The sequence below is a fragment of the Charadrius vociferus genome, unplaced genomic scaffold, assembly GCF_000708025.1.
Source record: "Charadrius vociferus isolate BGI_N301 unplaced genomic scaffold, ASM70802v2 scaffold161, whole genome shotgun sequence".
Lineage (NCBI taxonomy): Eukaryota > Metazoa > Chordata > Aves > Charadriiformes > Charadriidae > Charadrius > Charadrius vociferus.
In genome coordinates this window covers 7507649-7522948 of record NW_009646928.1, presented here as the reverse complement: position 1 = coordinate 7522948, position 15300 = coordinate 7507649, and the positions used below count along the sequence as shown (strand labels likewise).

General features: G+C 41.8%; 1 protein-coding gene across 1 annotated transcript in view; it reads right to left on the bottom strand.

The window, feature by feature from the left end:
- The window catches only part of LY75 (lymphocyte antigen 75), a 53520-nt gene extending 45401 nt beyond the window's left edge, over positions 1-8119 (bottom strand). Inside the window, exon 1 of the mRNA XM_009894655.1 lies at positions 8044-8119. Coding sequence (XP_009892957.1) covers positions 8044-8119 — 76 coding nt within the window. The remainder of the gene's footprint in view (positions 1-8043) is intronic.
- Positions 8120-15300: the final 7181 nt, after the last annotated feature.

Here is a 15300-nt window from a genome sequence, read left to right as displayed (position 1 = left end):
AGGAGGAAAAAAATCGAAGAAAAAAAGAGGAAAATGAAGGGGGGAAAAAAAGAAAAGCAGATCTGATGATCGCGTGGCAATTAAAACTAAAAAAAAAAGTTGTTAGAAATTCAGTTGGGAAACAAAGGGAGATCATAAGTGCTAAAAATGAAAAAAAAAAAGCAAAAAAGTGAAGAGAATATAAACCAAAATCAATAAATAGTAGCAGACACTGAAGTGAAATACCTACAAATGGATCAAATAATACATTTCTAAACATCACCCTGTGACCCTCATCCCCCTCTGGCCACGGGGCCACATGCCAGCTGGGCCCGGTGTGAGGGCCACAATGCTATCACCAAGGCCGGGGAGAGGGTGGCCATCCCTGGGCTCGCTGCCCTGCCGGTGAGGTGGCCAAGGAGGCCTGGTGTCACCGTAGGGTCTCTCCCCTCCCGCCCCGTTACAGACCTGCCTCTGCATATGTGCCCATAGGGCAAATATGGACCATTGCGAAGCTGAAGAGGGCACAGCAGAGGGCACAGAAGCGGGCTGGGCAGCCTCACGGTGCTTTCTAAGAGTTTTCTGGTAGCTAGCAGCTAAAATTGCAATTGTCCGATCCTTTTCTGCCAGGGAAGGGGGAGGAGGGGATGAGATTGGGAGCAGTTGAAATAACTGTTGCTGAGAAAATTGGGATGCTGGCTGCAGGAAGTTACAGTAACCAAAAATAAAGAGAACACAAAGAGGCAGAGAACCAGTTGGCCTGAAGGAGGACAAGAGAAAGAAGGGAAACTGACAGAAAGTATGTAAAATGAAATCGTGTCTGTTTATAGCTGCGTGTTGGGTGATTCGGCACTGACCTGGAAAGGCTGTATAGCTCGAACCCCAGCTGTGCAAGAAAGCGCTTGCAAAGTCACAAGAAAAAAAGAAAAATTGGCTAGGGAAATATATTTTGATTAGACTTGGAGGAGCAGTCGTTCAGGGAGAGAAATACTAGATTTTCATAAAGATGGGACGTGCAACGTGCAGTCTGTTTTATGCGTTTCAAATGCGCCCATCATGTAGGAATCTGGACACCCGGGGAACGCAGGAGTTGAGGGTGTGCCGGGCTGGGAATTGGGCGGAAAGACAGTGAACAAAACCAGGCATCTGTAAGTGAGCAAATGTTCTCTCCTGCTGGAAACCGCAGAGCAAGACCTGGCTGCCAAGGCAGGAGCTGTTTGAAAAATCAGAAATCAGGTTCAGGCAGAGAGGGGTCCATAGCTGCGGCAAAATGGGAGCTGTGCTACCAGAAACGGTGCGTTTTCTGGAAGAGTGAAGCTTTAAAGTCTTCAGGCAGAGAGTGGGAGGCAGAAATTCCCCACTGATGAGCCTGATACAAAAGCAAGCTATTGAAACTAAAATTAAATACGTGGTGGGATGGTGTGTCTCTTTTTAAGTAAAACGTCATAACAAGAAGCGGTAGGTGTGAACCCCCCATCCCCGTGAACTTTTTCGAGTGCGTGCTATTTTCAGTGTAATAACTGACTGTCCCGGTTATGGTATGGAGAGTGGTAAAGAGTTAACTTTGAAGCTAACAGCGTGCAGTGCATATTTCCTGAACATACACCAGCAACTCTGAAATTAACAGCATCCTATTTACTGAACATGTATCAGCAAATATGTTATTAATAGGGGGAAAGTTCTTTTAAGGTATCTTAACATATCTAACATATGCTCTCCAATGAGCGCTTCCAATTCAAAGTCCTTTTTTGCTTATCTGTTTATAAAATACCGTGCTGGATAACAGAGGATCAGACCCTGATCCTGACTCAAAAATTAAAGATAGGGATGGGAAAGATCGCTGGTTGCACTTGGTGATTCTTCGTTTCAGTTTTGTGTGCGTGTGCGTGCCCTGCACTTCAACTCTGTCTTCTGTTAATGTAAGAGGAGATATGCAATGTACTGAAAATTAGGAAGTTATTGAAAATCACAAGTAAACAGTAGGTTTACTGCTTTTTTATATCAAGAGCATTAAAAAAAAAAAAACAAACTGAACACAAATACTTTTTTTTTGGTTTGTTCATTCTTTCTCTTTTTTGTTTTTGTCTTCTACTAAGATAAAATAAGTTGTGGCACAATGTTTTGTGATTTGTGGAAATCACCAATTAAAAGCTAATATGCAAATTGTGGTTGTTAACCCTTCAGTGGGCTTGCACAGTGTCTCTGTGGCTGACCAAATTTTGTGCACTCTGATGCTGTGCACTCCCCCACTGAGGCAAAGGACTGTCAGTCTACCTGACAACCTGTGAAGGGCAAAACCCACCATGACAACACTGATCTCTGTAGGACACATGGGTGCACAGACCAGTGCTTAGAAGAATCCGGGCACTGGAAAATATCCTTTGGTTGGAGCAGTGTCGGTGCCACCCCAAGGCAAGGCCAAATATTCCTTGCAGAAGGATGCTCCCAAAAGTCAGAAATCCACACAACCTACGCAGAAAAGCCAGCCCCTATGTCCATTACATGATGTTATGGTTTGAGAAACCCACAACAATTTATTGTCGTTATTCTATCACCCAATGACCTCTCCCCACCTGGGAAGGGGAATTGGGGAAAACCAAATATACACGAGCATTGAAATATAAATAGATTTAATAGGATAAGACTAAATATTTAACACTAGTAATACTAAAGAACCAGTATTGATCCCAATAGCAATATAAATTATACAAGGATTATACTCGGCCAATTCCATCAGTCAGAAGCTGTGCACTCCTGGCAGTGACAGTGAATGTGGGACACTGTGAGCACTACGGCTTTGGGAGGAAGGGAAGGGCTCAGGGGTCTGGCACCGTGGCAAGAAGTCCTCTGGATGGCAGCCATCAAGGGAGAGAGAGCACTTCACAGCAAACTTTCTAATTTATGTTGACTGTGACATTCATGGTATGAAATAATCCTGTTGGCCAGCTTGGGTCAAGTGCCCAGGTCTCGCTCCTCCTCATCCCCGCACCTGGCGAGCTCAAAAAAACTGAGACCCACACACTATAGCTGGCTATGAAATCAATATTTTCACAAATTCAGACACTGGAGTCTTCTAAAAATGCAGTCTTCCCAAGCAGTAGAAGAGAAATTAGTCCCGTGTCATTCAAACCAGGACACAGGACTGGAAATTTCTCCCCCATCTCTTCCTAACGGAGCCAGCTTTCAAAGGCAGTATCTCAACCAACCTTTCCTCTGCTGAATTTGCTGATTCTCCGACCTGAGCGATGTGCCTCTCCCCTGTGGAAGACTCCTGTCCTCCTCTTGTCATTCATGTTTTAATCATGCCAGATTTAAAAAAGGAGGATTAAAAATATTTCCTCATGGTAGATGGTTGTAAAGGGAGCAATCACTCTGCAAACAAACAAGCAAAAAACCCCAAACAAACAAACTAGTAAGTTGGAAAGAACCCTGCAAGAAAAATCAAAATCAGTGTATGTCATATGATAACCTTTGGAACTCTTAATACATTTTTCTGTTAATTGAAAAAGTGGGTTTGTACCAAAGTTATCAAACCCTTAACAATGCCAAAGCCTACTTCTTAAAGGATTTACCCCAGCTTTATCAACGAGGCTTCTGCATTTAATGTGAGCTGCGCAGCAGCATTACTCACAGCATAAGCGGTGAACAATTTCTGTATTGCAAATCGCAAACGTTGTCACGTCCCCATAAATACCTGCTGCTCGTTGCAAAGCAGCACCAATAGCAGAGCAAACTTGAGGCATGCCTACGGAGATAACCCAATACAGAATTTCAGATGCAGGAGGGACTCCACCGCGGAGCTGACAGTATTGCACAGCTGCCTTTTCTCTTGCTTCCCAGCAGGTTACTTTGCCTTTCCAGTCAAAAAAACCTTTCGAGGTGCCAACATCATAACTAAGAGCCTTGTATTTCTAGCAGGAGGCTTTCTTGCTCATCAACAGATGATTTCTTTGCTTTTATGCCCATAAGTTTGTAACAATAGCATTACCTGCAGAAAGTGTCAACACCTGTCTATGCATAAACCTCCACCCCATCTCTCTTCTCCTCACCACATGAAATAGATATTTTGCATGAGGAACCTTCCTCCCTCTTTTACAATCAACACATTGTAATCCAGTTTTTCTGGCTGGGTTGAGGGCATCCACATGCCAGTGAGCACAAAGGGAATGCTGGAAAAGGATTTGCTACCTCCAGCATCTCCCAAGAGTGGGAGGAGGCTCTGGAGATGGTAATTTCTGTTCTTCTCTGCTCCCCCCAGCAGTGACTTTGAAACTGTGACATCTGAACAGGGAACACTAATTGTTTATTACTTTTTCCACCTTGCAACATTGGTGTTTGCAATACCCATGGCCTTACAGAAAAAAACCCAACAAAACAACCCAAACAAAGAAACAAAAAAACCCCATCAAACAAATGAGGGTTTACAAGAGTTGCAGGAGAAGGGTTATTTCCTGAGGCAGAGGAGTTTTTCTAAGAAAGTCACGGTGCCCACAAAGCAGCCAGCAGACAAAGATTTCAGTCCTACCTAGGCTCTGCTGCCAAGTTTGATATTGGAACATGGCTCTGGTTTGAGTAAAGTGTCTGCTAACCATCTAAAATACCAGCCCTGAACATGTTTAAAGATAGTTTAATGGAACAGAAAACCGGACAATTGCAACTCTTACTATAGGTGTGGGTAAAAGCCAAATGATTATTTTTTGATGCACACAAGTTTAGATTGATTGAGTTACTGCTATACATGACTATGAAAAAAAGTCACTAAAGTTCAAAGGGGAGGTGACAAGCATCCAGCAACTGGTTTGGGTACAGATAGATCATATCCAGAGAGGTCTTTAAGCAATAACTTTGACTTATTTTTGCATTAACTCCACCTGGATGGTCTTTTCTTCATGGACACTAACTTTATTTGCTGCCTTGCTTTTTTAACTGGATGTGGAGGACTTAATGATTTTTAAACATTAAAAAATATTTGGCTTTTAGCAAGAAGGGAAGACAAAGGAAAATGGCATTTCTCTGTTGTTGCTTTAGATTTCCTGTTGCAGCGGCAGCAGCCTAACCTTTTCACACGTTAGGAAACTCTCGTATTGCACAGTAAGCTTAACATGAAACCACACACTCTCTCAGCTGAATTTTTATGTATTTCGTACATCTCTTTAACAATCTCTATATGAATCTTTGGCATGAGCTCCAAGGTTTCGAGTTCTTTGTTGAGTTTGAAGTGTTTATTTTTGTTAGGGATCCTTACATTTGACTCTCCTAAAGTGTCATCATTAATAATAAATAGGCTAGATGTTATTACAGCATTTTAGAGATTGTTCTGTTTCTCCCACTGCACATGGTAGGTAACGTCCAGAAATAATAAAAGGAATTGCAACCCTTTATTTTGATACCAACCTCCTTTTTTACTCAAATGCCAGGGTGCCAGCTTCTGTAGCGCTGCCTCCGGCTCTGTCCTGCTTCGTAGTCAAACTCAGATTAGAGGAGGTCTACTGAAATACAAGCAGAAGGTTTGAGAAATAAGACAAAGAAAGGAGTGTGGACACATCCATCCTTCATCTTTGTCCGTTGATAGCAGGGAATGTCTTTCTCTGTGTGTTGGCTTGGCTTTGACTCCTGCTGGGATCTCTGCGTGCTCCTGGAACAACAACAAAATAATACAAGCAGTACTTTAACGTTCAGAGAACTGCTTAAAATCATAAAGTAAGTGGTAAATGATATTCTTTTGTAGCACTTTAAGAAAGGGTCTCTGACACCTGCACTCTGCAATTTTAATGGAAATTGTGCCTCGGTGTAGTAGTTCTACTGGCAGCGTTAACATGCTCAATCTCCTTAAAAGCTGTTTCCCGTTGTTACTGTGCCAGTGTAGGATTATTACTCAAATTATGATTGTGGGAGCTGGCAACTCGGATAATGTTTTATACCACATTACGTTTGTTGCAAAAAACTTAGTTTGGAGGAATGGTTTAAAAGAACATCAATTATAATTTGGGAAATGTTTTTAAGCAAATAAAAATTATTTCAGGTGGGGGAGCTTTTGAATTTAAATGAAAAAAATCTTTAAACATGCAAAGCAGAACAGTTGCCTAAAAGCGCTGGGGAAGAGCCTGTGGTTTTGAGTCTCACATGATGTTCTGGAGGCAAAATTCAGCTTGTTGGAGGGAAGATGAAGATAAGACCCTCTCCAACGGCACTCTCCAAAATGCTCCCGCTGCCTTATGCATGAGAGGCAAACTTTCAACCTGCAGCTGAGAAGATGGTGGAAAGAGCAAAATTTCAGCTTGATCTGGACTTGGGAGCACTCCTGAGATAAAAAGAGTCTGCGTGGAAAGGATGGATTCAATGGGGACTAAACTACTGGCATTTAAGGGTTGAGATTGATTAAGCTATAAACTGAAGAGCAGCAGGTGTGGGGAACACATAGATCAGCGTGCCACCAGCAAAGGCTTAGAAATTGTGCCTTTTTGAGTGCAGGAGAGGTCAGAGAACAGAGATAAGGAATGGAAAACAAACAGAGTGCCTTTCAAATGGGAGGTGAAGAAGGAAACAAACACTGCAACAACACATGCTTTTACACAAATACTAAAAATCCAATTAATAAATTGAGGGAAGTTAAATGCCTGGTCTTACGTGAAGTCAATGACCTGCTGGACACGTGTAGGACACCACAGTACCAGAACATAAAATATACAGAAAAGATGAGTTGCCTCTGCTGGAGTTAGGGTAGTGAAATCTATTAGTGACGTCTAATAATCAAATCGAATGAACAAAGTAAGGACCCACCAGGTGACACAGAATCTTGCAGGGACCGAAACATCAGCTCTAAGCGTACGTAGTACTGAGTCTGCAGAGCGCCTGCCTGACCAGAAGGACAGAGAGGATATACTGAGAGAGATCAGATGGGCAAAGATGGCGGGAAATACAACCAAAGCTGTACTTTGGGTAACCCACGTGTTGTCTGGACAATGCAGCATTGGAATATAACACAGACTACATTTGACTTCATCAATACTGCTTCGCAGAGTGGTTGGACAGGGAAGCCGCAGAAGAGATGCAGCCCTTCATTTGGTTCTCACTGATGTGCAAGATCTCGTCCTACATCTTCAGCTCACGGTTGCTGTTCCTGTGTTTATATTCAGAATTCCCACAGGCTTGACAAAGGCCAAGCATTCACAGCAGTTGCACCCAGTTGCAAAAGGGACAGAGACATAGAAATGTGAAAGATTGTGAAGAGGAAACAAAAAGGAGCCGCTCAGAACAGTAAACTCTTACAGATGGAGCTGAATTTCCTGCACCGCATCAGTGTATGTCATCTACTAAAGTCTTGAGAACTGGTAAAAGAAAAGTGGGCACAGATAAACTCATCACAGGGTGGATTATTAGAAGCAAGAAGCTGAAGTCATCTCCAAATGAAAAACACAGAAAGGATTGTAAACTGACACGTTAAAGGAAAACACAGTGAAAGAAAGTGTGAGCAGCAGCTACCAAAAGGAATCCAAGCTAATATTAAATCTTTCCTTAAACACATCAAGACCAAGAAGGCCACTGGAGTCTGACGGATCAGATGACAACTGCAGAGTCAAAAAGAGGAGAGGCCAAAACATTTCCAGAGAAGCTAAATGATGTATTTGCATGTTCACTGGAATAAGCAGATGATCCCCATATTTGAACCCTTCTTTCTGAGGGAGTTGGCAGAGACTCTGCCTGAAAGCACGCTAACTGGGAAAGGCTGTAATCCAAAGTACGCAGTGTAACGAATCCCCAGGCACCCGAGCTTTCCGAGGGAGTGCGGATAAGAAATAGCAGATCTACTAATGGACCTACCTTTCTCTACAAGTTTTTTTCTGTGCCCAGAGTCTGGAGGGTGGCAATGTGACACCAACCTCTAAAAAAGATTCCAGGGGAGAAATGAGGGGACAAGATGGACAATGCTGAAGGCTGGCAAGCCTGACATCAGTGCTGGGCAAAACAGTAGAAACAGCGATAAAGGATAGAATTAGCGTGCACCTGGATAAATATGATATATTTGGGCAGTGCCAACACATCTTCTCTAAATGTAGTATTTACCATTCAGGCCTCTAGACAGTTTCTTGATGAGGTCAGCAAGCATGTGGACAAGACTGATCTGGTTGATATGGTCCATCGGTAATTTCTTGATCTGGATGAAAGCTCCTACTGGGTGAACAAATCAGCAGCCACTCCTCACTGGAACTTGCTCTTCGCATTTTTCTGATTTGAGGGGGTTTTGTTGTAAAGAAATTATTTGTACCTTAATCTCATTATTTCTGAGAGTGAGACTGAAATAGCTTTTGTTATTACCCACACAGCTTACAGAGAGCTGGGACTTGAACAAGAACTACCTGTCTGTGACTCAACACTCAAACAACTTGAGATAAAGTTTGTGGGTGGACAGTGCATACAAATGAGTTTACAGAACTTCTCTCTGTGCTTGACACCATGGGTAAATGAGGGAGAGACTACGAGAGTATTGCTATCAGCTTTTCATCACTGCACAACTACTTCTGGTGAGCTGGTTTCATGTGCTTGATGCAGAATATACAAGGGAGAAAGTGGAAGATGAAGATAGTGTCGAACAACAGAGATTCCTTATGACTCAGTTCTGCAGTGCTCTGCACATGCACTAACCATTAATAAGCTTCTAGGCAAAACTTCGGAGTAGATTTTAAGCTACAAAGCCTCCAGGAATTGGTCACTTCAGAGATTGCCTCTGTGTATGACATACTGCCATTGTAGAGATCATCAGTCGTGTCCAAGCTGAATCTGTTCCTGGCTTTGATTTTGAGCCCACTCTCTTTCCTTTGCTGAGGCTGTTGAGGAATAAGCCTGCTCTTTGTGGTATCTAATGGAAGACGTACTCTAAAACATTGCATGAGTATTTCTAGTTATACCTGTAAATGCAAAAAACCCACCCCGAACCCAAAGAAAAAGATAGCAATACTATATAATCACTAAAATAAGAGTACTATCAAATCACCACTTTTCTATTTGTATACATCTTTATTCTCAATATACCTAAAAAAATAAAAATTCAAAAAAAAAGAGAAAGCATGAATAAAAGGTTATAGTAGTGAAGAAAATGCAGCTCCATGTAGAGTTCTAGTTAGTGATCTATTTAATTCATGCTTAACTAAATAGCCCTGTTTCCTTAAGGAGTACATCTACATTTCAATAACATGCCCATAGTACTAAAACATCAGTTGTTGCATATATTCTATTGAACAGCAGCACTTCACTCTATGAAGTCCCTAAGTTTCTTAAGGTTTGTGTGTATTTCACAGTACTGAAACAGTTTGGCCATGCAGAATAACCTGGGGTTGTATCTATCATAGGCAGTATTTAAATGACCCAGTAGGAACCTGTGGCCCGTATTTAGGTCCCATGGGCATCCACAAACTTTGGAAACATCAGAAATCTCTTTACAACCAGTGAACCTGGAAGAAATACTCAGATGCTGTTGAAATGAACCCAAATAACTAAGTAAAAGAATCACAGGATCTCTAGATCTCATCTAGTGCATCCCCTTGCTTAGAGCAGGGTGAGCTGGAGCAGGTTGTCCAGTTGCATTTTGAGTATCTCCACGGATGGAGACTCTACAACGTCTCTAGGCAATCTGATCCGGTGTTTGACCGTGACCACAGTAAAAAACTTTTTTCTTCTGTTTAAAACTAATTTCCTATATGTCAGTTTGTGTCTATTGCCTCTGGTCCCTTCACTGAATGCCACTGAGAAGAATCTGGCTCCACCTCCTTTACTCTCCCCAACTTTAGGTATTTAGATACATTGATAAGATCTCCCTGAGCCTTCTCTCCTCCGGCTCTCAGCCACTCCTCATATGACAAATGCTCCAGTTCCTTAATCATCTTTGTGGCTCTTTGCTGGATTTGCTCCAGTAAATCCATATCTTTCCTGCACTGGGAACTCCAGAACTGGATCCAGCACTCCAGATGTGTCTCACCAGTGCTGAGTAGGGGGAAATGATCACCCGCCTCAACCTGCTGGCAACACTCCTCCTAATGCAGGCCAGGATACTGTTGGCCACTTTGCCGCAAGAGCACATTGCTGTCTCATGTTTAAGCTGGTATTCACCAGGACTCCCAGATCCTTTTCGGTAAAGCTACTTCCCAGCTGGGTGGTCCCCAGCCCCTAATAACACATGGGGACATTACTCAGGAGGCGCAAGAATTGGCAATTCTCTTTGTTAAACTCCATGAGATTCCTCTTGGCCAATCTCTCCCACTTGTCAAGATCCTTCTGAATGGCAGCACAACCATCTGTGTATCAGCCACTCCTCCCAATCTTCAACTCTCTGCAAACTTGCCGAGGGTGCACTCTATCCCATCGTCCAGGTTCATTAATGAGGCTGTTAAACAGTATTGGCCCCAGTATTGACCCCAGGAGTACACCATTAGTGACTGGCGTCCAGCTGGACTTTGTGCCACTGATTATAATCTTTTGAGCCACTGATTGCAATCTTTTGAGACTGGCATTTCAGCCAATTTTCAATCCATCTCACTGTCCACTTCTCTAGTCGGCAGCTTGTTAATGAGGATACTATGACAGCCAGTGATGAAAGCCTTGCTAAAGTTAAGATGATTAACATCCTCTGCTCTCTCCTCGTTAACGAAGCTAGTCATTTCATCATAGAAGGCTATCAGGTTGGTCAGGCATGATTTTCCCTTCATAAATGCATACTGATGACTCCCAATCAATCATCTTCATGTCCTTAATATATTTGGAAATGGTTTCCAGAATTATTTGCTCCAGCACCTTCCTGGGTATGGAGGTAAGGCTGACTTGCCTGTAGTCCCCCACATCCTCACTCCTTTTCTTCCTGAAGCTAGGCGTGACATTCGCATTGAACTTCCATTCCTCCACTGTGACCAATTTGTTCCAATGTTTTGATCTTCTCTACTGACGGTAAATCTCCTTTGCTCCAGATGCTCCCACTGGTCTCAGGGGCCTGGGGTTCCTGAAAGCAAATCGTACTGATAAAGGCAGAGGTGAAGAAGGCATTGAGTACCTCTGCCTTTTCCACATCCTTTGTTACCACCATCCCACTCAGCAGCAGGCCCGCATTTTCCCTAGTCTTCCTTCTGCTGCTGATACACTTGCAGAAGTCTTGACAGTGCAGAGCTATTCAGCTATTCAGCTCCTCACTTTTCTCTAAACTTTGTCAATGGACTGGTCCACTAGGGAAGTCCTCAGACAGAGAAAGAGAAGATGCTGTTGTCCCCGTTTTAACAAATAAATGGTCAGTTTGGGCATCTTTGCTATGAAAGACTCAAATGCAATCCCTTTTTCCAAGGGAAATCTGAACCCACATTGATCCAGATTAGGTCAGTAACTACTAGGCTAAAGCAAGTTCTTAGTGTCTACTGTTGGAGCTGATCCACTTTATTCAAAACACTGGAATATTAGAGCACAAAGTGGAATTTAGGTATCACTCTTCCCTTTCCCCACAAATGAGTAATGTTACTACTGGAGCACAGTCTCGCTCATATTCTTGTTCTGACCTGTTGAATGTTTACTTATTGGTATAAAGTCCGATGGTTAGACTATGTTCCCATTATGAATCTAGCCCTTGAACCTGACAACCTGAAGTCTTCAGAAAGACAAAGTGCTAAACATATATTGATTTTAACTTTAACTCAGGCATGGGTGCAGAATACAATTGTAATCCTACCTTAAAAATAGAATGATCCAACCACTAACTTCAGAAGTGAATCCTTATGGTAACAATAACCATATTTGTTAAACCTAGCATTTATCTTTAACCTTTACTCCCACACAGTTTTAAAGCCACGAGCCCTGCTAGAGAGGACAAGGCAGACATGGCAAAGTGGGAACAAGCAAAAGGGAAGCCAAGAGTCGTGACTTTAAAAGCAAAAGTTAGTGGAGACTCCAAGTCAGAGTATCTTTTATTCATCTAACAAAACATGTTTAAACACAAACATTGGACATAAAAAGAAAGCATGAGCAAACACAATCATAGCGCTAGAGATCACTTTAAACAGAAGTTGCCTTCAGTTAGTTTATTTTTATAAACAATACCACGGGTTTTGAAAGATTGCTAATGCTGTAATACAACACCGTAACAACGCTGTAATGAAACAAGTTTGGGATGGTAATCGCACATTTTTAATCCAATACATAACTGAAAATAGACTTTTTTTACCAATTTCATTACACTGTCATTTTAGCTCCTTCCTGTTACTGCTATTAGCCTGAATTGAGAACAAAAATGACTTCAAGTTTTGTTGGAAAAAAGAACTTTGGAAATTAAATTTTTACCAATGATTTTCTGGCATGTATCTGCCTGGCCTCAGAAGCGGTCTGGAAACAGTGACGGAATGAGGTACTTCACGCTGTTCCTGCAAGGGGGTTTCCCCTTAGTAACAAGGTGTTGCTTTTGCAACATGCGTGGCACTTGGCAATCATTCTCCCTAGAAGACCGCCAAAGAATGATTTTTTTTTCCCCCCATTTTGTATGTGGAATACTCAAAGCAAAAAGCAGGTGAGTTGGCCAAGACATAGTGATGGCACTAAAGCCAGGAAACAGAGTCTGGACCTCCCCGGCTCCCAGCATCAGGCAAGTCCACCAGTAAAACATTAAAATACACCGCTTTTGCTTTCTTGTTGCCCAGTTTTTCTCTGAAATGGAGAAATAAAGCCTAGTTGATTCATGGACTCAATGACTGACCATTACTCAGATGTAATTTGACTGCTTGTTTGTTATTAGTATCGTAACTGCCTACGCAAAGAGACAGTGATGCGTGCCCACACATCTTGAATATTCCACCTGTTGGATTTGTTCGCTTGGTTGGAGGTTTGTTTGGTTTGGGTTTTTTGTTCTCACAATGGCAGGATGAAAGCAGCAGGACCGAGCTAAGGCATCTCATACAACTGGCACTTCACCAGCAGGAGTCAGAGTTGGGTCCTTTTTGCATTAATTCCTGCGCAAATGTCTGGATTTTCCCCTCTGATCTTGAAGTGTATGGTAACATCCTAAGACACTCATTTGTGGTCACTCTGGGATGCTGAGTTTAATGCTTTCTGTCAAAAGTACTGTAAATGTTCACTGTACATAACTAGCTGCAATTTAAATCAGTCCTGGCAGGGACGGGGAACTGCTGCAGCATTCTGGAAATGGCACACTTTATAATTACTCCAGTTCATCGTTGGTGATAGCTCTCAGTACACACACACACACACACGTTACGTCAAAGCAACTAAAGAGACTTACAAGTAATCAGAGAACGGACAAGTTCAGCAGTTACTTTGCTAGCTACTGTACTGCTCACTGGGTAGTACTTTAGCTAAGCTTCTAATACCACCTAGCAGGTACTTTGTCAGCTACTGTACTGCTCACTGGGTAGTACTTTAGCTAAGCTTCTAATACCACCTACAGCATTAATAACAACTAAAAAATATGCACATCTCTGATATTTAATTAATTGTCAAGCAATTCAACTTTAAAGAGCTTGCCTAACAATAATAAGATTTTTCTCTAACAATCTGACACCTAAAATGACTACACACTAAATTACGAGGAACAAAACAAAAATCAGTTTAGCATCCCACATGATCTATTTGTTTTAAACAATAACGCATTCTGCTACATCTATTTTGGCGCTTACTTGCTAACAGCAGATGTCTCTGTGCTGCAACCAACGTATCAAACAGGAAAAGAGCTCTGGTGCTACGCAAACGGTGAAAGTTGTTCAGAAATTTCTTTTCTTCCCCCATCTTTGTTTTTTTGTACTGGGATATTTTTTTCCTTCAATCCCTTTTTTCCATTTCAATTTCGTGCTATAATTATAGCTAAGACTGGCCACAGTTTAAACACTGAACTGCATTGGAATTTGATGGACTGGCAATGTCTAACTCTTCCTTTTTTCTATCCCTAAAACACCTGAAAAGGGGCGAAAATACCTGCACATACTATATAACCACTTCTCTGGCCAGGTTGCAGAGGAAGGATTAGAGCATCCAGGTAGACCGAGATGTAAATATGTCACAACAGAGCCTACTGTCCAAAGACTATTATGGTTTTTTTTTCCTTTTGTTATTTACATTTTTACATGAGGTATCTGAATGTTTATCACAGTAGCTTTAGAAGCTTTAGAATAATATTTTCTAAGGCACAGTATGCAGTTTGATACTCCTCTCTTTACAGCTTTGAAAATCCCCTTTCCTTATTGCAAAGTGATCAAGAGGCTGACAACAGTCTTTCCCCCCCCTCTATGATTTATATCACAATAAATGTAAAACCTCTTCATTCCCTAAAGTCATTCCTTAATGTTAGACTTATTTCAACCTCAGGACTGCTGAATCGTACTACAGGGAAAAAATGAGTCTAAGACTGAATTGTTATGCATCTTGAGGAATTCAATCATATATCACAAATTGTCTCCTCTCTTTCTGCTAAAAATACAAGCCACAGTGTAAGTATTTCTTTTCCAAAGACTTCTACATTATTTTTTATATTTTCCCAGAATGTTACATATGCACATTTCCAATTCAATCTCTTCCCTAGAGGGTTAATAATTAGCAAACTGACTTCCCCAGCTGGTTTTGTTCAAAGTGCCGTCATCCTCCTGAATTCAGTCAACATCTATCAGAAACAAAGACGTCAAACAAAACATATTAGGCTTCAGTATTCTCTTGTGAAGTTTTGGCCTCCAGCCAGAAAATTTTGTTATTTTCTGTGTAAGCTTTATTTTTCTTTCCCTGACCAGCAGTTAGTATGGATCAAAAGAACCATTGCTTTAAAATACAATCATAAAAATAATAAACACTAGCACTAACAGAGCCCTGTGCACCTTAGGTTAAGTCTTGCATGTGATTGGGGTGTCCTTGTATTTTGGGAACATGCTCCAACATGGGCTTTCTGGGGCTCCATTTTTTTCAGAATCCCATTAATGTTCCTCTGTCTCCAGAGGAAGACAGAAAACCTCCTAGCTGTGTTAGGGCTCTCTCTAAATACCATTTCCAGAAACGCTGAAAAATGTTCATGTTAGAATTCGTTTTCTTCTTTTTGGTGTTGTTATCTAAATGGATTAAGTGCATCCAATTTCAAAAAGGAAATTTTTAATGATTTCATGATCCTGGTAGAACTGGAGTCAACGGTTCCTGCCCTTTCTCACAGCTTACAGCTTTGCTTTGAAAGTCATGGGCTTTACAGCCTATCCAGCAGCTCTTGAACCACATTTGGCCACAGATACATTCCAGCAGACCATGGAGCCAGGAACAGATATTTGTAAGTCTGCCAAAAGCTACCCAGTAAGTCAGTTGTACCTCAGT